The following is a 22,995-nucleotide window of genomic DNA, read 5'->3' as shown; positions in this document are numbered from 1 at the left end:
CAATTCTATAAAGAATTAGTAAATTGCTTGTATTTTGTATCCAGCTGCACTTTCAATCATGCTTTGCAGATACATTTGTTTATTCTACTCATTTTATTTGAATTTACTAGAAATACTATGTATCATGAGCATCTTGGGTAAAAAAAACAAAACAAATCTCCAATGGGACAAGAAAAGTTGTTTCAATTCATTATGATGATGATTTTTTCAAAACAGAGTGAGCACTAAAGGGGAATGTTTTATTTTATTATTGTCAGTGGCCTGTACAACAGTTGTGATCCCTGTTCTAAACAAGTAAATGATTATTTACAACACCAAACTTTACATGTATGCACACGCAAAAAAATGTACACGTTTAGTTCACTGTCTGCTGATTTTCGAATTTGCGCTCAGTCACCAAATCAATAATTCTGCCTTGATGTAACTTCAGTGGGTTTTCACAAAGTAAAAAAAAAAAAAGTTTTGTGCTGGACTCTTGTGTCAAAGATTTTTTTCTCTGATATGACTTATTCCAGACCTTTGAGAGAGCTGAGCACATGCAAACAATTAACAAGCCGCCGTTTGTCGGGATTATAAGAAAACACAACAGCCAGAGTCTGATGTGAAACAAGCGTTCCAGTAAAGCAGTCACGTCTCAGACAGTCAACAGTCGGGTTCCTGTTGCCAGATCCTCAGTTCTCACATATTCCCTTTACAGAGTATATGTACACAGCACAGTGCATGTCTTCTTTTCATTGAATGTGTCCAGCTTGTTTGGGTTTCTTCTAGCTGTTTTTTACTTGTCGCACATTCCTTTTTGTGATCGTCTAGTCGTTTGTTTCTTCGTGTCTTTCCCCGGTTTTGTCCTACCTGCCGGTTTCATTTTCTGGAAAACTTATATCGCTTTCAGTCATCAGTCGTCCAGTCTACTGTGTGATCCCCCTCTTCCTGTGCATAAAAACTTGGTCTTATTCTTGATCTTTACCTCCTCTTCTACTCACTTTCTCCTCAGATCTCAAACCAATGTCAGGCCTTTTTTTTTCTTTTCTTGAAACTTTTCAACACTGCGTCTCTCAGCAGTGCAGGATCTTGATGAAGGCTTTGCGAAACTCAATGTTGAAAGTGGTGTAGATGATGGGGTTGACGGCACTGTTGAGGTACCCCAGCCAGGTGACGGCGCTGTACAGTGAGGGCGAGATGCAGCAGCTCCTGCAGTGGGCCTTCAGCACGTGTGTCAGGAAGAAAGGCAGCCAGCAGATGATGAACACACCTGTGCAACAGGACAGGAAGCGGATTAGAGGGTGCATGTATGCGTGTGTGTGTGTGTTTGTGTTGTAGCGCTGCGTGTATGTGGCACAAATTACGCGGGGATATCGTTAATGAATCATCCTGCCAACTTCTGCATTTGTAAAAGAACTGCTGAAACAATACATAGATAGATAGCTAGACAGATAGAAAATGCTTTATCAATCCCAATCGCAGCAATACAGCAGCTAGGTCATATCAATCACAAAACAGATGAGTGTTTATGCATAAAAAATCAGCTCAATAGTTAACACATCAAATCTCATTTGTTAAATTGGACAAAAACCTCAGTGTAAAAACAGCATGATGAGGTTTTAGGGGGGTTCACTGCCGCATGCGTGTCTTAGTGTTTGGTAATTGCAAGCAATTCATTTGCCTTCGAGTTGTAACTCAGGCCAGGCAACCAGTGGAGACTCCAGGGGGTCACAGCTCCCAACCAATAAATAGATAGGCAGATAGCCCCCATGTAAAAACACAGTTCAGAATTTTTACAGATTAGTTTTTGTTTGGATTGAATAGATGAGATATTATGTGTTAATGAGTGAGCTTTCGACGTGCTGGAGGGGGAATTTTTTAACCTTTTTGCAGAAATTAGTTTCGCCATGTACTGTATTTTGGCTAATTGGTATGCTATTAATGATAATGAATGGTATGAAAATAATGTGTAAATGGACTTAAAGCAATCAAACAAACTCTCTTCTGATGTTTAGCGGCTGGATTTATTTTTTTAGGAATGAAGTTTTAAGGTAATCAATACGAAAAAGAAAAAATATATTACAGGGACTCAGGTAACCAGGAATCTTTTAAATACTCAACACAACTTGCCTAAATCTTTTGGGAAAGGACAAGTAGAAACACTCACATATTTGCACGCACCTCACATCTTCCAATCTCGGTATTTATTTAGTAGTAAGTAATATTTTGCACCATTCTGATAGGAAGGATGGAGCAGGTTTCAACAAGGCTCATCTGAAATCCTCACATGAAGTCCTGTCTGAATACCGACGGCTCAAATGTGCCCGACAGCTGCATAACTTTACACAGTCACATTATTATTGTCAGTGGCCTGTACAACAGTTGTGATCCCTGTTCTAAACAAGTAAATGTTTGTGTTTTAGCACTGTGTGTATGTGGCAAAAAAATACGCAGGGATATCGTTAATGAATCATCCTGCCAGCTTCTGCATTAGTAATGAAACTGCTGAAACAATACATAGATATAAATCACAAAACAGATGAGGTGGGCGAGAAACAAAATATAATCAAATGAAAAGCCATAAATAATTGAGGCCATATAAATTTGTGCAAACGATGTCATGATTTAACAAGTTGTCTCTTACTGAAATAAGTACAACTTACAAAAGTGACTTTATAATCAGATTTTAATACAGATTTTTTTATTGGTTTCTTTGTTAATGCTTTCTTTTATGGGTCCCGTATATTCCAGCTAATTTCCCGAAAGATTTCCTCATAAAATTAGTTGGTATTTAGCTATAAATTACGGGGATATTTCCAAGAAAGGCCTATGCATTTTGGTATTAAGGGATAAGGTAAATGGAGCAAGTGTTAGTTGCTGCTAAGTAACCGCTCATTATATCAGATAAGAATTTTTGTTACTCTTTCCAGGAAAACTCCAATGGATTCTGTTTATGAACAGTTTTACCCTCAGTTTAGGAACATTAAAATTCTGTGAGAAAACTGAATTTTTTGTGGGTTTAAAGGGAGAGCTCACCATTTTCAGATTCACACCTATTCGCTCTCTTGAGAGTTCAGATGAAATATTAATCTTAAAATATAATGAGTTATAAAGTGCTAACTAGTGAGCTTTAGACACGCTGACAGGTGAGATTCGTTTCCTTTGGACCGAGCCCGGGCTGGCTTTCCTGTTTGTGCAAAGCTAAGCTAAGCTAACCGTCTCCTGGCTCCAGCCACATATTTCACGATAATATGATATGGTGGTGTCGATCCTCTCATCTACCTCTCAGTTAGATGGCAAACAAGGTAATTTCTCAAAAGGCTGAACTATTTCTCCATCTCTTACTTGAGGATATCAAATTTAGTTATGTCATTATGCTTCACATAGCCTAGTTTGTTTGTATAAAAAGTAGACAGCTTTGTGGACGCACACACACACACACACACACACACACACACACACACACACACACACACACACACACGCACACATCGACACACACACACACAGTGAGACAGGCTACAAGTGCAGGGAGGATGCGTACAGGGTCCAAAGATGAACACCTCATCAATTAGTCTGCACTTCCCTCCGCTCACCGAGCACAATAGCGAGCATCTGTGTCGCCTTCCGCTCCTTCTGCTGTGACAGCCTCCCTCTCGCCCTCTCCTTGGTGATCCCCCATTTCTCCCTGGCTCCGCTGCGCTCCCTCCATCCCTCACTTCCCCTCATGCCGTCCTCGAGGGTGGGGGGGCGAGGCGTCAGGGCCGATCGCGTCACGGTTGAAGGAAGAACCGGGGCGGGTCCGACTGAGATGGACAGGGAGATCCTCGCCCGTGCCGAGTGGGAGGAGGTCTGGGGAGCTGGGGGGGGAGCCAGACTCGGCTCGGTCTGCGGCAGGAACTGACCCGGCTCCGCTTCGAGGGGATGAACCACCGCCTCCTTCACCAGGGTCTGACAAACAGAGAGGGAGGAAGGAAGGTGAGGGAGGTAAGCCCTGGGGGACAGAACAAAGGTGTGGTTGCTTGATTGTAATGATGAAACAGGAGTGGGGGAAAAAACCGACTTAGTGCGACGTCAATGGATGCGGGAGGGAGAAGCGGGATGACAGGAAGCAAGCAGAGCATCCCTGCAGGGGTAGCAGAGTGTGTGAGGAAAAACGGGAAGGTGACAGTAAAGAGACAAGGCACTTGCCACTTTCTTGCGCTGTGGGGCTGCAGTGGCGGGTCTCAGGATCAGGGTGCATAACTTCACATCTTCTGGTTGTGTGCACTTATTCTGAAAGGGAAGGGGCGTACCCAGTGAAAAGGAGTATTCTGGAGAAGAGCCCCAGCCCATACTGGATATTTGAGATTGATGCTGGTATCAATATTTAAAGAGTGTAAAAAAAAAAACAAACAAAAAAAAAAAACAATACATTAGTCGACAAGATTTTTGATAAAAACCTTTAGTTGGATTTCTTATTACATATCAGGCAAAATATACACAATACTGATATATCTATGATAAGCTGAAGATTCCCAGTAGTACTGTTACTGCTCTTGCTGGCCTAGTGAACAGTAGCCTTGGTTTGTTTAATGATGACTCCACAATAATTTGTAATTTGCCGTTGTTCATTTGTTTCAACTACTTTAAATACTGAGGTGGTGACTGACTTTTAGCAGGAATAAATGTTCTTACTGAGGAAATCATTTTTGAATGATTTACTCAATAAAATATACAAAAAACTGACCAGCCGCAGGGTCAATCATTGCAATTATAATCACTGTCTGCAGCTAAACATTGTTGTTCTCACAGGTGTTCTCAGTTGACATGACATTATGGATTCTACCTTTCTGTGTCGATGACCCTCTCCCGCCTCGGCCCCGCCTGGTGCGTTCAGGCCGTGTCTGCGCGGTGGGGCGGTGCGTCTGCCTCGTTTGCGCAGCACCACGCAGATCTGCGCATACACCAGCAGCGTTACGATGAAGGGAACGTAGAAGGAGGCGACAGACGAGTACACCACGAAGGCCGGGTCGGCAAAGCTGCACGTGGTGCCTTCCCGGCTGGCTAATGGAGAGATGGAAAAGAGGGAAATGCGGAGGATCAATACTGTACAGAAACTTACAGGGGATTTTACAGGATTTCAATTTAGTTTCAGATCTGCCAAATTGTGCTTTTTTTCGTGGCCCAAAATCTTGTTTTAATCAGAAATATGTTAAAGGAAAAGTTCACCATCTTGGGAAATAGGCTTATTTGCTTTCTGTACGAGAGTTACGGATAAGAATCTTGATTCCCGCTCCAGAGACTGTCCGTTAAATACCGTATATAGTTAAGATTAGTAGCAGGAGGAAAAGGCTAACTGGGCTCTGTCCGATAGTTAAAAAATAAAAACTAAAAATTATGCCTACTGCCGTACCCAGCCAGGAAATAGTCCAGCACATAACTCCCCAAAACCACTACTTGTGTCATTTCTACACTTTGGGTTTTATATGAATTAAACAAACAAGACACAACAAGTAAGTTTTTTTTAATCCTTCGGACAACCAGGCCAGCTGTTTCCCCTTGCTTCACTAGTAAACTAAGCTAACCATCTCCTGGGTGTAGCTCAGTGCCGTCAATTTCCGCATCTAACTTTCAGCCAGAAAGTGAATAAGCATTCCCTAAAATGTCAACCTATTTCCTCCCATTGCAAAAAACAAATGCTGACGTTTTAAGTTCATTCTTGACCTTACAGAAACATCACTTGAGAGACGCGTTTAGTTGCTGCTGGAGGTACAATTCCATGACAAATGGGCAAACTCCATTTGATGATGAAGACAATGTGGTACTTTCTAAAGCTCCAGAGCAGCTACTAAATGGCCCTTGCACTAAATGCTGTTTTCATATGAGTTTTTAGCATTTGTAAGGCGCTGATGATGCTCAGGCAATGCAATTTGATCATTTAAGTACACACACTGGCACAAGAACTGAAAGAAAATCTCCAACAGTATCTTTCAAACAGTGTGTTGTAATCTATGAGCAACCAAACACTGAGGAGAGTGATATGTTTTTCACGGTTTGATCTTACATCATCCAGTATCTTGCTGTGTCTGGACCCACAGGTGAGGCTGCCAAACCCTCACATTACTCCTTGTTTTCCACTCACTCTCAAGTGGTTTCCTCAGAGTTCAATGCGAGAACATTCAAAGCCTGAGTCCCTCCTCACAGCCGCCCTCATTAAGGCCGAGGTTAGCTGCTGTGCATCTTCACCCCTGCTCCTTTTGTGAGAAAACAAACGGATCGAGGATTATGCATGCCCGCTTGTTTGCAGGGCAGACGTCACCTGTCACTCCCGCGTGTGTCTGTGCTGATGGATATTGAGTTTAAAGGGCGCTGATTTACTGCATTTTCTATCTCATCAGAGATATATAATCAAATTCAAGGACAGATGCAAAAGGCTGTGTGTGCATAAGAAAGTTCGCATGATGCTCTATTAGTGAGTTGACTCTTTCCTTTTCTAAATGACACATCGGATAACGAAGCATGACAACACAATATTGCTAAGTTATAAAAAAAAAAATCTTATAACAACTCTTGACTAAAAAAGCCACCAAGGACCCGATTTTCATTTCTTAAATTAGCATACATTACAAGAAACTTTTTTTTCCCCGACAGAACCTGGATTGGTGCAAAAAACAGGCCACGGGCCCCACATATGACCACGCAGCAACCGCTTTAAATGAATGCTGAAAGCCAAGGATGTTTTTCTTCTAGGTCTCCAAATTTCTTTCCCAAAAAAAGTTAAAAAAATCATTTTTCCTCTCAAAAAGCAAAGTCTTCACGTGTGTGGCATGGTAGCAATTCATACAATACAAATATCTAGGGTGTTGTGGAAAGCCACAGCCAAGTCTGAAAAAGTCATAATTTTCCAGTTAGATCGGTGCCACATGCTGTTCTTGCAATATTTTGGGGTGCTAATATTTAATATTGTTTCAAATCGGATCCAGATGACATTTGGAGGTGTTTTTGAAATTGCAGCGTACTATCAGAGAGTATAGTTTTTTGGTGCTATGAGGACAGAGAACGACGTAGGAGTTCTGCACTGCGACTTGATAGTGCGACTGTTTGGAGGTCGAGATGATGGACCTCCATTTCTCGTGCTTCCATGTTGGAAAGCTGCATCACCAGCACAGCGACGCTTACGTCGCTACCACAGCAACCCATGCAGATAGGTTGGTGATGTCTTGACACAAAGAATCCGATCTGATCACTTATAAATATTAAGATCTGATTCGAGAAACAAATCGGATTGGACTGCAGTGTGAACAAAGCCTAAGAGTCTAGTCACAACAGATTTTAAAACGACAAAAATTTCAGACAAAACCCAATAAATTATAATGGAGTCAGCACGATCAGTGGATTTACTAGCCACGGCAAAATCAGTTTTGACAGAAATTCGTGCTGTTGACCAACTGCAAACTGTCTTGACAGTGCTGAGTTTTGACTCAGTTTTTATTTAATGCTGCTCTGAAGAACTATCAACTGCACCACAAAAGAGTTGCAGAATGGCTTCCAGTCAGTCCTGTGTCAGGAGTGGATGGCGCAAATACATTTCCTTGAATTAACTGTGTTAACTCATTGTCCAATTTATGACCAGCTGTGCCACCGCACAACCCCCAAGTGGTCACTGCACCTTCTAAGCTCTAAGCTTCAAGTACCCCCTATTTTGTAGGGATGCATCTCACAGTAACACTTTCTGGCCTGAGAGGACCGATCAGATGTAGCTGTTACCAGTGTTGTTGAGTCCAAACAGTAAAGGGCAGGAGATGGCAAAAGACAGGAACCACACCACAGCAATCATCACCGCCACCCTCCTCCGGGAGCTGTATCTGGTGTTGTAGAGCATCGGCATGGCCACCGCTGTGTATCTGCAGCGGAACATACACAATGAGATACATCAAACACACAGATAATACATTAGCATGCCTCTCACACACTCACCGGGCCTTTATTTGAACACGCACGTCAATACAGAGCAAACACATACTCATGCATCTTCAGACTTTATCACCACGTCGTCATGTTCACGCATATTTTAAAGTAAACCTTCCAGCACTTAATTCAGAGCCCGGACAAACAAATTACCGGTTTACCTTCAAACAGACTAAAGCTGTCACCGCTTGTTTCACAGCCTCAAGGACACAAAACACATAACTGCCAGCTGGTCAAAACCTATTAGAGTCGCCTGCTGTAAGTGCACGTGTGAGCAGTCCTCTTCAGCGAGCTGCCGTGATCCTGACTGCAGGCAGAGGGTCACCGACAATCAGAATCAGAATCAGAGAAACTTTAATGATCCCCACCGAGATATGGCTTTGCTCAGGGTTCCTCAGTTTGGAAAGAGGAAGTAAATAGGTAAAATAGTAAAAACTACTATACAAAACTACTACGAATAGTAATGATAATAAATGCAGAGTAAGCGAATAGAAAAATGTACAAATGCAAATGTGCAAAAAGTAAAAAGTAACTTGCAAGGTAGAATCGGAGAGTTACCCAAGACCCTACAGGTAAAACTTGTTTTTCAGTAGATTCAATTTCCAGGCAGTCTTTGTTGTTTCAGGTGTCAAAATCTGCAACATAGCTGCAGCAATTTAATGTTTCTAAAGATTCTTAGAAAAAAGCCCCTCGGGAGCATTAGTCGGTGTTGTGAAGGAGTCCTGCGGAAATGATGCAGGCACTGCGCAGTTCAATGATTTTCCTTGCAGAACTCTTTTTTTTTGTTGCTATTTTGTAAGGTATTTTTTGCAGCTGTACACAGCCACTTCAAGAAGACAAAAGGGCAGTATTGCATTTTAGCTGAATTTGGTCCCAAAACTGATTATGAAGAATTTTGTCAAATCCTAGCAAGGAAGAAACTCTGCATGTTTGCCTTTCCTTGCCTGATGACGGCTCTAGATGAAAGGTCAGGGGATCACCAAAGTCATTAGGAGAAGACTGACAGGCAGGTACTACCGTCCCTAAAGCCATCGCAAAACATCGGCAGCAGTGATTATACAATAATTACACTGAGCATGATGATTTTATTTGGTCTTATGTTAATTTAGCCAATTACTTTCAATCACCCAAAATTGGAGGACTGTGCATAAAAAGGGCTACGACTCATACACTGTTAATCTGACATGGATGTAAGAACCCTCAAATTAAAGTTGTCAGCGCTTTAACCTTGCAGTCGCGGTTTGATTTTAAACTGCTGGGGCATGAGGCGCAGGCAGCTCTCCGACAGCAGTGCCTATTTTATCGTCTACAGCTTCGACAGAACAATTAAGACTCTATCTTTAGTCGTTACACCGAATAACACAAGTCTCAACCGGTGCAGCCTCAATGTGTCACTTTGTCAGATGAATGAGGACGCAGCCGCAGATGGCCGGCCCGCTGGGCGTCCTGTCACCCCCTCCTGGACCCACGAAGAGGGCACCAGGTGGAACACCAAACCACCAAATATAGCCTCGTTGCTCCAAGAGGAAGAAAATGAACACTAATGACTGCAGAGGACATCGGAAGAGAGGCGGTGGAAAACTGTCATTACCTGCTGGCTTCTGCCCTGCGGCTCTGTGACAGGTAGACGACGGATGCATCATTAAAGGTTTTAGCTGATGTGTGCGTGTGTGTGTTTGTGCGTGTAAATGCGGGCACAGATGTTGCCTGCTCTTTGTTTAGACCTTCTCCGTTTAACCCAGCCAGCACCAATAAAGAGCAAGGTTAGGGGAGACTACAAAGTAAAGAAATTAGTTATTGATTATCTGTCATCTTTGTTATTTTGGTCTTCTTTCTGGATAAAAATCGCAGTGAAATTATTTATCATTAATTAACTTCTTGCCCTGTTGAAAAGGAAGTTTGGGGGGGGAAGAGATAAATTGTAAGAAAAGAGAGAAAATTCACGAGTGTGTTTGTTAAAAGCCCAATAAATAAGATGAGACACATCAAAAAAAAACGAGGAACACACCCAGCAAAGAGGGCAAACTAAGCACTGAAGTAAGAGCAAAGAGTAAAGTCAAAGGAAGAATCCACCTGTCGATGCTGATGGCACAGAGGTTCAGGATACTGGCAGTGCACATCATGACGTCCAGGGTGAGCAGGATGTCACAGTGGATGAGGCTGAAGCGCCACTCTCCCACCACCTTTAACGACACAAAGTGACCTTGTGGTTAACACACTTTTCATTCACTTTTGCTCAGACAATTCGTTTTCATAATTACTGATGGCTAATTAGTACTGATTAATCAATGGGGTAATCGACAGGAAAGTAATCTGTTATCTGAAAGTCGTTTTTTTGACAACTGATTAACCATCGGAATCATTTTTTGTGCAAGCACGCCAAACATTAGCTGATTCCATGGATAGTAAACTGAACATCTTTGGGTTTCGGGGCTGTTGATTGGACGTAACAAGAATGTGATGACACGACTTTGAACTTTTGGAAAATGTGATGGGTTTCCCCGACATTATCTGCACACACATTTTATCGGTGACTGTTTTCTCAATTCTCGATGAATCGACTAATAATTTTGTCTAAGGCATGTTATAATGTCCCACAGCCCACAAAATTTCTTGTTTTAGTCGACCAGCAGTCCAACATCCAAAGATATTCAGGTTACTCTCATTTATGACAAAGAAAAGCATCTAATCCTCACATTTGAGAAGCCGGAACCTGAGAATAGTTGGTATTGTTTTCTTCAAAAATAACTAAAATGATTAATCAATTATCCAAATAGTTGCCAGTGAATTTTATGTGGATTGACTAATTATTTAATTGATTAGTCATTATAGCTCTAAAATGGTCAGTCAGGAGAATAATTGGCAGATAAATTGATAATGGAAATAATCGTGAGTTGCTGAGTTGCCCAGTTATCAAATTTTGTTAAATTATCAATTACATTTAATTGCTATACCTACTACAAATCGGTCTATTTTGCATCTGCTGCGATGGAATATCGCATAATCTAGAGAGAAACATTTTTAATCTACTTTTAGTTCCCACTGCATCAAGGTGAGTGTGTTTTCCACACTAGCACACAGCCTCCTACCTCCAGGTAGACGCCCCAGGGCATGACCAGCGTGGCAAGCAGCAGGTCGGACACAGCCAGGGAGACAATGAGGTAGTTGGTGGTGGTCTGCAGAGCGCGCTCCCGAGAGACCGCCACGCACACCAGCACGTTACCGAACACCACGCAGAAGATCAGCAGCACCAGCAGCACCGCGTAAAAGTTGTACGGAGGGGAGGAGGCTGAAGGAGAGCTGGTGCAGTCGGGGGAGGTCAGCGAGGAGGGGGAGGTGGGGAAGGACATGGGGGAGTGTGAGGGGTCATGGGTGACAAAGACAGAGAAATTCTGCTCCGAGGAGGACAGAGGGAAGGAGAGAGGGGAGGTCTCTTCTGACTCATTGAGTAAAGTCATGATCTCGCTCCAGTGGACATGGCTGAAAATTGATGACACAAAGAGAGGAAGAGAAAAGTAATGGGACCCTTCATTACCCACTGTGAACCCAATTTGGCGTTTTCACCATAGATCCGACCTTGCCTATATACACACACAGGTACACACTGTCAAGATTGCCCGGTTTTTTTCTAAACCAAAGACTGAAATAGCGATAAAAGCTCTCTTAGCCCTCTACAGGCTATTATTGGCCTCCGGTTTTCTAAAAGGTCGACTGAAAGGAAAGAGCTCAGCTTCATGGAGGGGTAAACTACTATCAGTGTCACTGTTTTAGTACAAATTAAGTCAGATGAAAGGATGAAAGTTCATTTCAAGTTCTTAAGTACTTCAGACAGCAAACGCTCAACAGCTCGGTTTTACGAAGCAAGATTTTATGTCATCTGACTTATCCTTGAAAAACGTCCTTCATTTTAAATTTACCCAGAAACAGATTTCCTCATAAAACATTTACGAAACCAATTAAATAAAGTCCCTCTCAGCTCACACATGTGATTTACTCATTGTTACTTCACATGGATGTTTGACCCTCACTGATACTAGAAGCCTGTTTTCACATCCATCTGCTGAAGGAGGAAAGTCTCCCTGTGCTCACTTTAAATCTGAGATCAAGACGCTGGCGTGCGAGATCATTTTGTGACATCTAGTGTGGAAAAACCAGTCACGGTCTGAAAATGTAAATTACACAGGCATGATGTGGAAAGTCCACTGCACATACACTGAGAATGGACTTTTGAGTGAAGTACGAGAAGCAGGATTGTTAACCGGGTAATTGAACCATATCAGATAGAAATTATTATCCAAAGCGGAACGTTTTTATCTAATATTTTAGATCTATAAATATTTTTAAACCGTGCATCGCTTACATCCATGCAATGCTTGTAAACAGTCCTCTTCTTTTTCGGCTTTTGTTGGCGCGTTGCTACGTTTCTTTTGATGCATCACTGCCAGAAATCAGCAGATCAGCAGAATGGCATAAAACAAACGGCCGGATGTGAGAAACGTCACTCAAAAACACTGCACCACAGAGCAACTAGTAGTTAAAGAACTCCAAAGGGATATCTTTAACCATCACCTTTTTATTCATTGCTGTGCTTTTTTTGTATTTATTACTCATCGACTGCTGTTTTTAAGACAAAACGTCCCCCTGGGACATGAAAGCTTAACTAATCCACAGCTCATATGTAGCCATGGCTGGTGAATAATTGGTTTAATCCCATTTGAAAAGTGAGCTAAGGACAGAGCTCTTCTCCCGACCAATGGAAAAGCAGGAGGCGTGCGCAAGCTGTCACTCCCACAGCTGTACACAAGCTTGACAGGGTGGTGCAGAACTGGGACGGAATTATCCACATTTTGGGGACGGTTTTGAGTGTAAGGATGGACCACGGAGAAATGGATCATCCTACAGGGGCGGTTAAAGATCTTTTATTTTGTCATTATTTGAGTCCATTGCAACTGTCAAATCCAAGGGGGCCGCAGCCTTGGCTCTGTGCGAAGGAGCAAACCACAAACATTTTACAGCAACAACTGAGGCCTGCAGGGGGGCGGTTGCTTTATGAGTGCTAATGTGTGAGCGAAGTATCGTTGTAAATCTATTCAGAAACACATTGTGTGGCACATTGTAGTGGAAACTTCGACATTTCCAGAACCGTTTCAGTTCAAAGATCGAAGGATCCTGCTCAATGCCCACTGCTTCAATTATTATGATTATCATGACTATTATATTTAGTTTTATTAGTATTATTATTCACCCTATTATTATAATTATTAGTTTTATTATTAGTCTCATTATTGTTATTGTTAATTGTTACCCCCCCCTCCTCTCTCAACCCAGCCGGTCGGGGCAGGCGGGTTCTGTTCAAGCTTTCTACCTGTTAAAAGGGAGTTTTTCCCTGCGGCTGTCGCCAAGTGCTGGCTCGTGGGGGAATGTTGGGTCTCTGTAAATATAACTAAAAAGAGTACGGTCTGGACCTGCTCTACATGGCCCTCGGTTATGATTTGGCACATTATAAACAAATTTGAATTGAATTGAATCGAAAAAGAGTTGAAAAAACAAAAAACAAAACAATGAATGGAGACACCTAACCATACTTACTGAGCCTGAGATCACAAAACCATAAAGCTAAATTTGTGGGCTGGCTTTGTGAAACAGCATTTTCATAATAATACATTTTCACAGTTAACGGTAGACCATGAAAAGGGAAACGAGACAGAAGGAACCCATCATTTTCAATAGGTCTTCGATCCAAACCTCTGCTTAAAACTCACCATTAGTCACCGGCTGCTGAAGGTTTCTGTGTTTCTGCTGAGAAGAGACGTGACGGGGATATGTGAGAACTTTTCCTCCTCTTTCTTACCTCTCTAGTCGTCTGCTCTGGCACACTCTAACAACCAGGCTTTATAACAGCATCCAAAAAGCTGCATAAAATATTTACACGCGGACGGGAAAGTTGAAACGGACTAGCGACTTGCAGTATCTCGCTCTTGTGCGAACTCTCCTGTCAGTCCCAAGGTCACGAATGATTTCAGTTAGGTCCCCCCCAACATCACCCACCTCCACCACCTCACCACCATCACGTACTCGCAGTGCATACCGTATGAGCTGTCGTCCTCCGACCCTGACCTGTGATCTGCATTGCTGATCAACACACGTCCGCGACGAGCTGAGCCTAACAAATCAATAACCTATCCCACCTGTTGACCCGAAGACATTGTCCTTTGTGGCGCATTTATTGATTTCACACCGTGTTTCATACCGTGGAGGACTTGATGGGGAGTAGTACACAGAAATCGGTATTGTGGTAGAGGTCAGTCCAACCGCCACAGGGGGCGGGTGCACAGGAGTGAAGGGCGGGTCCGGTGGTCAACCAGAGAAGCTCCTTTCAAGCCTCCATGACGGTGACTGTTTGTTTGCTAAAGTGCACTTCGGTGAACGGTCGTGCGGCTAATGGCTAATGTCAGCTGCTTAAAAAATAACAACAAAAACAACTGGAAAGCCCTCAGAGTGGTCAAAGCTCCGCCAAGGCTGCATTATCTTGTGAATTTAATGTTCTAATTATTTTTTTTATTAAATTTTTTTTTTTTTCTGGATGTGCAGGTAAAGCCAGATTATTATTTTTTTTTTGTGTGTTGTCATTCATTGGAAAAGAGCAAACATGTGCAAATGTGACCTTTCTTGTAAAGTACCAAAAAAAACCAAACAAACAAAAAAAAAAAAACATAAAACATCAGCACCAAAAACTGAATTTGAGCTGGGATGATTAATTAATTGACATAAATAATCAGCAACCGTTTATTTATGGATTAACTGTTTGAATCGCTTTTCAAGCAGCTTTTCTTGTCTTATACACTAGTGAACATGTACCTTTGGGGTTTGCACTGCTGCAAACCCCAAACCCCTTGGTTTTTACTACTTTTTGACATGTTATAAAATTGTTAACAGATAAGTCCATGATGGAAATATTCATTACCTGCAGCCCTACCTGTTTGACCTGTTTTCTAGCAGAAATTTCCAACAAAATTCACTGAAATGTCTAATTTTTGAGATATCAGGCAAACAAACAAAGAAACCAAAAAACAAAAACAAACAAATTGTACTAAAATATAATCTTCTTGATAGGAAGAAAATAAAAAACTTTTTTCCCCCAAACTATAACTAAACTATTTTATCTGAAAGTACTAATATAAATATTGATTGAATTGATAAAATCAAAACTCAAAGAGGTTTGTTTTTCTTTCTTTATTAGGCGTCCACATTTCCTATTGATTCCCAGCAAGATGTGAGTTGCCATCGAGGTGTCCCAGAGCACCAGACCAGGACAGAGCTTTTGGACGACAGACTGCGGTGCTGCGCTTCAAGAAAGCTGCTGCAGTCACAGCAATCAGCAGAGGGGAGGATGAAATGAAGCCGCATCGGGGCAGGCTTTGCCCAGAACACTTGATGTAGTTTTCATTTTCGTTTTCTAAATGGAACTAACATTTGTGTTAAAATGAAACCGTCTTTCAAATAAGTCGAACAGGCAGAAAAGCGGCAATATTTTATTGCGACTAATGTTAACACGACACAAACACTCTCTTTACAAGCCAAATTAACAAGGTTATATCCAGAACAGCTGCCGAAAAGACCTTGTGGTGACATTGGTTTGCAAATTAAGTTATGTCATTCATTTAATAGCCTTTGAAAAATGCATGTATTCAGAATAAGGACATAAATAATTATTCCTCCCTATGAATTCTTTACAAACGGTCGTGTTCATTTCATCTTTTCCATTTTCATCACGAACCAGCTGCTTCTGTTTGTCAAATCCATCCATACTGACTGTGGCACATCCTCTAAAATACATTGATTTTGCTGAAGCAATAAAAAAAACAACACCCAAGGTGCAAATTCAGTAGCACTTTGTGTTAAAACTGGTCTATTCAATACTTGATGGGTAGTAATTTTCGCACGTCAGTAGTGGATGTAAAGGTGCATTAATTTGCATTCTCTCTTACATATTTCTTTGTGGAAAAACCACAACAGATGCAAACTATTATTCCAAGCAAATTACTTTCATATATCTGAAAACAAGCCTGGAGATCTTTAGATTTTTAGGTCACATAGTTTGACTTAATCAAGCCTTTCACCGCAGAGGTGGCCGATCAGAAAACGCTTTAGAAAGCACCGAAAGTTCACCCGTTTTATTGTTTAAACATGACGACTTGAGCACTTACAGCAGGCTTCATCCGAGCAAGACAACCGCTTTCATCCACCGTCAAATAATAACACAAACGCTTTCCACCAGCAGCCGCAACGTGGAACTTCACAACAGATGATTTCAATTTTTCTTTTTTTTTGCACACAGAATTTCTCGCTCATGGACGCAGCCCAAGGAAATGATTATTTCTGAAAGCAATACGCGAGCAGAAGGGAAAGAAAGAGCTCAAAGAGGTTCAAATAATAAATCGGTAAGCTCTGACTGGCACATGCTGTATGTCCTGCTACACAACTGGAGTGAGCAGTTTTGTTTGTTTTTTATTGATTGTAAGGGGAAGGCGTCATTAACATGATCAATTTATTGGTTTCCCTTTCAGAACGAGGATCAGCGTTCCCTGCTCTGAGAGGTCAATTTAATTTCACAAGTGGCCACCAGAGTAAAGCCACATCATGGCGTTGTACACGTCGCAAACAGTGGGGTCAGGGCTCCAAATGCCACTTTACTTTCTAAGATGTAATGCTTAAGGTGGAATTTTAAGAGATCAAATCATTGTAAGGATACGCTTGGCCTGAGAACAGCGGTTGAGGAGTTGTTTTACCGCGTCTGCATAACATTGTCTGACTCCGTGCGAGCGTGACAACCTCTATGACTGTTTTTCTGGATCAAGTGTGTAATGTTATTTCTCCCTGTGCTCCCTCTCTCTAGATATATTAGATATTAGAAGTAGTTAGGAAGCAATGTCGCAGGCTCAAGCGAGGTAGTGCACTGCACATTCAGAGGGCAGAGGCAGAGATGACTGGAGATAAAAAGTTGTGAGGACACAAACATACAGAATAAAACAGCTATTTAATGATACAAATACTCTTCTGCTCACTTTATATTAAAGCAGTCTTTAAAAGTGGGACTTATGGATCCATATTACTATGACTTGATGTTAAGTGGAGAAGATGAGTCAACTACTTGACTACTCAACTACTCCTTTCAGAGGTCGTTTTGCTCTTTGCATGATGACCTTTCCCTTCAAACAGAGAACTGACAGTACTAAAAAAAAAAAACAATGTACCACCTTCACTTCGTCTGACCCAGCTACTACCTCAGGCCGAGCCTCTGGTCCATCATTAGTTTCTCTGGCACGCGTATTTCATAAATGCATAATGAAACAAGGGTGGTCGCTGTTGGAAAAACCGTTTTGCCATATCGTGCGGCCCCCCCCGGGACAAAATCAGCGAGAAGTGCACATTATGGATGTGAACGACAGCCCTGATTAGCAAGAACACACTAAACCTCTGCTGACCGGCATGGATCGCAATATTATGTTTCGTCTTTTTCAGTCTTGAAAAAGTAATGCCTTATTTGAACTGCAAGGAGCAAGCTTGTCATTTTTTTCCCCCTTCAGTCCCGTGTTGTCTGACGCCCTCTCCCTCCCAGAGCTCGCTTCAATAACAGCCCCCAGCCTCGCCACTCCATCCTTTTCTCTTATCTCCTCCTCCTCCTGTCTGATCTCCTGTTTCTCCTCCTCCGTAACTCCTCTCTGGAGACACTTGACAGGTCTATTACATCCTTTGGCCTCATCTGCCCCACACCATTGGCAACAAAAAAAAGAAAAAAATACATCAAACCCACCCCCCACCCCCCCAAAAAGAAGACTCCTTCACATTTTGCCCCAGCTTTGCTATGAGCTGACCTGCAATAAATCATTCATTTCTTTCACTGAGAGGCAGGAATGATGTGGATGTTCAGCTGCAGTATAATCAGCTCCCTGCTGAGATCGGGGCAGAAAATATTCACTTTTGTTTCACGCTTCTCAACCACATTTCTACTCTCAAATCACTTCCACGTATCCACGTTCTTTTTTTTGTTTTTTTTTAATGAGCAGCCAGTGACTTTTGCAAACAAATAAAATTGCAGGACGGCGTCTTTTCTTATACAACACAGGAAAATTCACAGGTACATTTTTTTCTTCTTCAGACAGGGGGGTGTTATCTCTAGTGAGGAAAAACCCGACAAGGATTTGGATCAAGAGCAGCTATTCAGAAGTACAGCTGCTTAATTATGTGGGGTTTTTTTTTTTTTTTTCTTCTTCCCCTTTTCTGCTCAGAAATTGCACATTCCCCATATGGTAATACACAGCACACTCCGATCAGCTTTTCCCGCGCATAGCTATGGCACCAATTATGATGAAGACGCCTTGTGCTGTGATTTGTGACTCCTGCAGTGTGTGACTTCAAGTGATAGCGAGTGAGACGGAGAGACAGGAAGAAAAAAAAAGAAAAGAAAGAAAAACAGTCTTCCAATCATTAGAGACAGGGTATCCTAGGTCAAATAGTGTAACGCTGAGTGGAGGGGAGGCAGACTTTGTGCTTCATCTGTTAAAGGTAAGACTAGAGGCGAGATACTGAGACAGACGATAATCAATAAAACATCCAGCTCCATCCAAAAACCTCCTCTTCAATAAGTAGCCCGCCACCAAACATGATCAGAGAGCTCCCGACCAAACGCCAGCGTCTTTTATTCAGGAGGCAATTTTCGCATCGTCTCCATCTCTTATTTAGGATGAAGAGGCTGCAGCTTTTGGTAAAGTCAGATCCAAAGTGATGGGTGCAGACCCGAGAACGGGAGTGGAGTGGGACAAACAGCGGCTGTTGAGGGGAAACACATTTCGTATAAACATTAAATATGTCAGTATAACCAGGGGCGGCCGCCATTTACACAATTAACCACATAACTCGCTGCCAAATAAGTTCGTAATCTGGCCTTTCTAAATCTTACATTTCGGTATATTAGGAAGATTGCAGTATGATTCAAACAGTTTCCTTCAACTGAGCCTCATTAGTTAGAGAAAATGCGCCCCCCCCCAGGCAAACATAAAGGCGCTTTGCAGCCTGCTGGCCGCTAGAGGGCGTCACAAACGACAACTTCCTAAAAGGAGTCAGAAGATCATTTTATTTCGTCAAGGCATCATTATCAGCTATGTAGTGTACACTACCCGAAAAGACTAATTTAATATAGGGAATCCTTAAAAGAGAAATGTGGATGAAGGGGGAAAAAAGCATCTCTGCAGGAATATAACCAGACAAAGGCGAGTAATGAAATTCAAACTTTCAACTGACTTCAGGGAGAGAAAGGGACGAAACAAAGAACCTGAAAGGGCTTTGAATCCCGGGTCTAATAGTAAACATCATGTCCATTCACAGTGTCCTATACACGTCCTCTGCACATCTTATAGCAGAAAAATTAGCGGCACTACTGGACCTCTGTCAATGACATAATTACTACATATTTTACTGACGATCCATCCACACTACTTTTGAACGGTTCTCTTCACAGCGCCATCGTTCTACTTTGTCCTTGTTTTGTTTTTCTTAATCGAAGCTCTTATTTAACAGGCGTTTGTTTTCCACATGTTGGCAAACAGCCTCCGCCGAGGAGGGCGGGAGCAGCGCGATGTCCGCGTCTTTATGGATGAACCGACCGACTCTTGGACCCATCATGTGTCACAAAATTTACGGCGGCGCTCCGGTTTTTTTTTTGGTTTCGCGATACCCCCGTGAAAAAAAGTCCGATAAATGGCCTATTAAAGCGTTAAACGGGCCACAGCAACAGGTTCCCCGCGGAGAGTCTTGTCTAAATTGACTGAGGTCGCTTCCAGGCACTAAGGGTCCGGCTATCGACCTCCTTAAAAGCGTTTTAAATCACTTACCCTCTCTCCCGGCTGAGCTGCTCGCAGTCCGGTCCGCTCTCTGCGCAGGAACAACACCGGGCTCTCAGGCTGCAGCGTCCCATCTGACAGTTTACGGCCAAAAACCTCCCACCTTGACCTCAGTCTGTCTGTCTGTCTGTCTGTCAGGCGGGCGGGCGGGCAGTCAGTCAGTGCGTGGCCCGCAAACGCACACGCACCCTCTCCGAGTCCGCGCTCCTCAGTAACATGGTTCCCCCTCCTCTCCCCGTGTCGGTGGTCGGTGGCGGAACCCGGGTCAGCGCGGCGGGAGTCTGCCAGATGAGCCGCGGAATGGGGGGGGGGGGGTTCACGCAGATTTTTCTGCATGCTGCTGATGGTGTTGTTGGTGGTGGTGGCGGGGGGGGAGTCGCCAATGAGTTGCTCCGGCGGCAGAAGTACCGAAATGCTATTGGCTGCCATGAATATTGGAGGCGAGGCCAAAAACACATTTAAAGTTACGATATATTACACATTTAACATATAATATACCAAACCTTCAGGTAATATATGCTATATCCTACGGTATTCTGTAGGTAAACTATACCTTTAACCTATACTATACCATACTATACCTTGAGGTATACTAAATGTATACTATACTACACCATTAAGGTATACTAAATGTATACTATACTACACCATTAAGGTATAGGTTACATTACTATACCTTTTACCTATAATATACCATACCTTCAGGTACTATATGCTATACCTTACTGTATTCTGTAAGTATACTATACTATACTTTAAAGTATATTAAAGGTAGGCTATACTATACCTTCAACCTATACTATACCTTTAGGTATACCTAAGTTATACTATACAACACCTTTAACCTTTAGTTTGACATTTTTGGAAATGCGCTTATTTGCTTTCTAGTTAAACGTTAGGTGACAAAAATAAATAAAGCTATCATATCTGTCAAAAAAAACAAAACAGTTGTTGTACAGCCGACAACTGGTTAGCTTAGCTTAGCACAACGACTGAAAACGACGAGGGGAAACGGCTAGTTTGGGAAAAGTAACTTCATGAAGTCTCTGCTGCTCAGACCCGAGAAATAATCGAGCACATAACTCTACTTAATATGGCTAATTGTCATTTTTACACTGGTTTTTCTACGGGTTGATACCAAAACAAATAAGATACAGTGTGTTGTTTAGTGAGCTTCATACTGGTGGGCAGATTTTGTTGCCGTTTGTCAAAACCAGGCTAGCCGTTTCCCCGTTTCCAGTTGTTGTGCTGAGCTAAGCTAACCGTTGCAGTACCCTTGTATTTAAAAGACAGAGAAGGGAGTGGTAACAATCCTCTTATCCAATGGCATATACACATTATTGCAGAAAAACAGTTTCTGCCATTATTGTCTGTCCCTGTGCAGACGTCAGCAGGGTGCTCGGCGAAGCAGGGGTTGCGCTGAAAGTTAACATTTGTTGAACAATCACTTTTGACCGCTGCTTGAATTGAAAAATGGACGAAAAACTAATCATGATAGGATCATTTATCAGTTGTTTAAATGGTTTCCTTAATTTAGAGGATGTAGGCTAATTCTTACTCTCGAAATACCTAATTTACCTGTAATTAGTCATCACGTCCGTGAACTAATAAATTGCACTCTCAAATGAATTTGTCCTGTCTTGTCTCTCTATTGGAGGGCAGCATTACACCTTTGCCAAGGGATCTCAAAGAAGTTGTTTTAGTCGCCAAAAAGTGAGGTACTGTACATTCAGAAGTGAGTCCAAAATCACAATAAAACTGTCCTATATCCCAGTGATCAACAGTGGTAGAGAGTAACACAAGCACTGTATTTAAGTACAGTTTTGAGGTACTTGTACCAGTCTTGAATACATCTACTTATGCAAATTTATACTTCTACTCCACTATATTATTTCACAGCTACAGCTGCTTTGTGGATGAACATTTTACATACAAAACATGATCAGTTTATAAAATTATGCATTGTCATAGATTAAACAACTGACCATTATACTATAAAGTAGTTAAAAATGAACTTGACTGCCACTGGCTGTAACATGCAAAAGATGCTTAGACAGTAATGGATCTTAATACTAATCGGATTATATGATACATCACGTTATGCCCACATATTTTCACCTATATAGGTTTTGGAGGGCTGCACTTTGACTTGTAACAGAGTCATTTTATTGTGTGGCGCTGCTAATTCTCTACTTCTACTTGTGCAAAAAAAAAAAAATCTAAATACATCTTCAACCACCTGAGATCAAATACAGAAGAGTGAGGAGGACAAGGAGTAAGACATAGAATCCGATCAGTTTTTTTTAATTTTATTTATTTAAATTGAACTCCGTTAATAAAACTGCTCTTCATACACCGATCAGCCATCAGATTAAAACCAGTTACAACATTAAAAGAGAAATAAAGAGAGCAATCACAGTGAAACCCCTCCCTCAAACTTGTGATACTTACTGTTACTGACAGATGTTACCAAAATGAAAACATGAATGGAACAGAAGAAATTCTGATCGAAATATAAAAGATCTTCAACAGGACGGGATTGGCGTCACACATCAGATCTGCATGTGCATCACTAACTGTGACCGTTTGAGTCCATTTGTGAAGGTTCATCCGAAAATTTGACTTTTGGGTTTACAAAAATGAATACACGGCTTGTGCCGTCAGCAACTCATTGTCCTGATAAAACTAATTAGGACAAAACAGATGTGGTCGATAACAGTGGTGGAAAGTAACTGAGTAACATTTAATTTAAGTGCAGCGCTTAAGTACAATTTTGAGGTACTTGTACTTTACTTGAGCACCTCCATTTTATGTTGCTTCATAATTCTACTCCAAAACATTTCAGAGAAAAACGTTGTACTACATTTATTTTAAAGCTTTAGTTACTAGTTACTTTGCAGATTCATTATTATACAAAACAGAATCAGCAAATAAATTACTATGTACTATCATATGTTAAACTACACAGTAGTAAAGTTAAAATGATCTGCATCTTTACCAGCTCCAGCATTTAAGTGATATGTACATTCACTCACTCAATAATTCTAATAAAATCACATCATATATATATTTTTTATTCTGAAACGCCCCCTTTTGCATAATGGTTACTTCTACTTTTGGTATTTAGGTATTTTTTGATTCCAATACTTTTGGTTTTACTAAAAAA

General features: G+C 41.7%; 1 protein-coding gene across 1 annotated transcript; it reads right to left on the bottom strand.

The window, feature by feature from the left end:
* Positions 1 to 375: 375 nt before the first annotated feature.
* Positions 376 to 19,933, bottom strand: drd2l (dopamine receptor D2 like). Its single transcript, XM_040117972.1, has 8 exons — positions 19,821 to 19,933; positions 11,019 to 11,409; positions 10,003 to 10,112; positions 7,729 to 7,865; positions 4,808 to 5,025; positions 4,171 to 4,254; positions 3,576 to 3,930; positions 376 to 1,249 (listed from the first exon to the last, which is right to left on the bottom strand). Exons 1-8 carry the CDS (start codon positions 19,901 to 19,903, stop codon positions 1,053 to 1,055), a joined length of 1,575 nt encoding a protein of 524 aa, XP_039973906.1. The 5' UTR covers positions 19,904 to 19,933; the 3' UTR covers positions 376 to 1,052.
* Between the last annotated feature and the right edge of the window lie 3,062 nt (positions 19,934 to 22,995).

This window comes from Xiphias gladius, chromosome 22 (assembly GCF_016859285.1).
Source record: "Xiphias gladius isolate SHS-SW01 ecotype Sanya breed wild chromosome 22, ASM1685928v1, whole genome shotgun sequence".
NCBI lineage: Eukaryota > Metazoa > Chordata > Actinopteri > Istiophoriformes > Xiphiidae > Xiphias > Xiphias gladius.
The sequence above is the reverse complement of the archived record's forward strand: the minus strand, read 5'-3'. Positions and strand labels throughout refer to the sequence as shown.

Excerpts from the sequence above, each read along its gene's own strand:
- drd2l (XM_040117972.1), bottom strand. The coding sequence starts at position 19,903 with ATGGGACGCTGCAGCCTGAGAGCCCGGTGTTGTTCCTGCGCAGAGAGC. Across the intron at positions 11,410-19,820 it reads CAGCTCAGCCGGGAGAGAGG|CCATGTCCACTGGAGCGAGA; the intron begins GTAAGTGATTTA and ends ATCAATTTTCAG. Across the intron at positions 10,113-11,018 it reads CCTGGGGCGTCTACCTGGAG|GTGGTGGGAGAGTGGCGCTT; the intron begins GTAGGAGGCTGT and ends GTGTCGTTAAAG.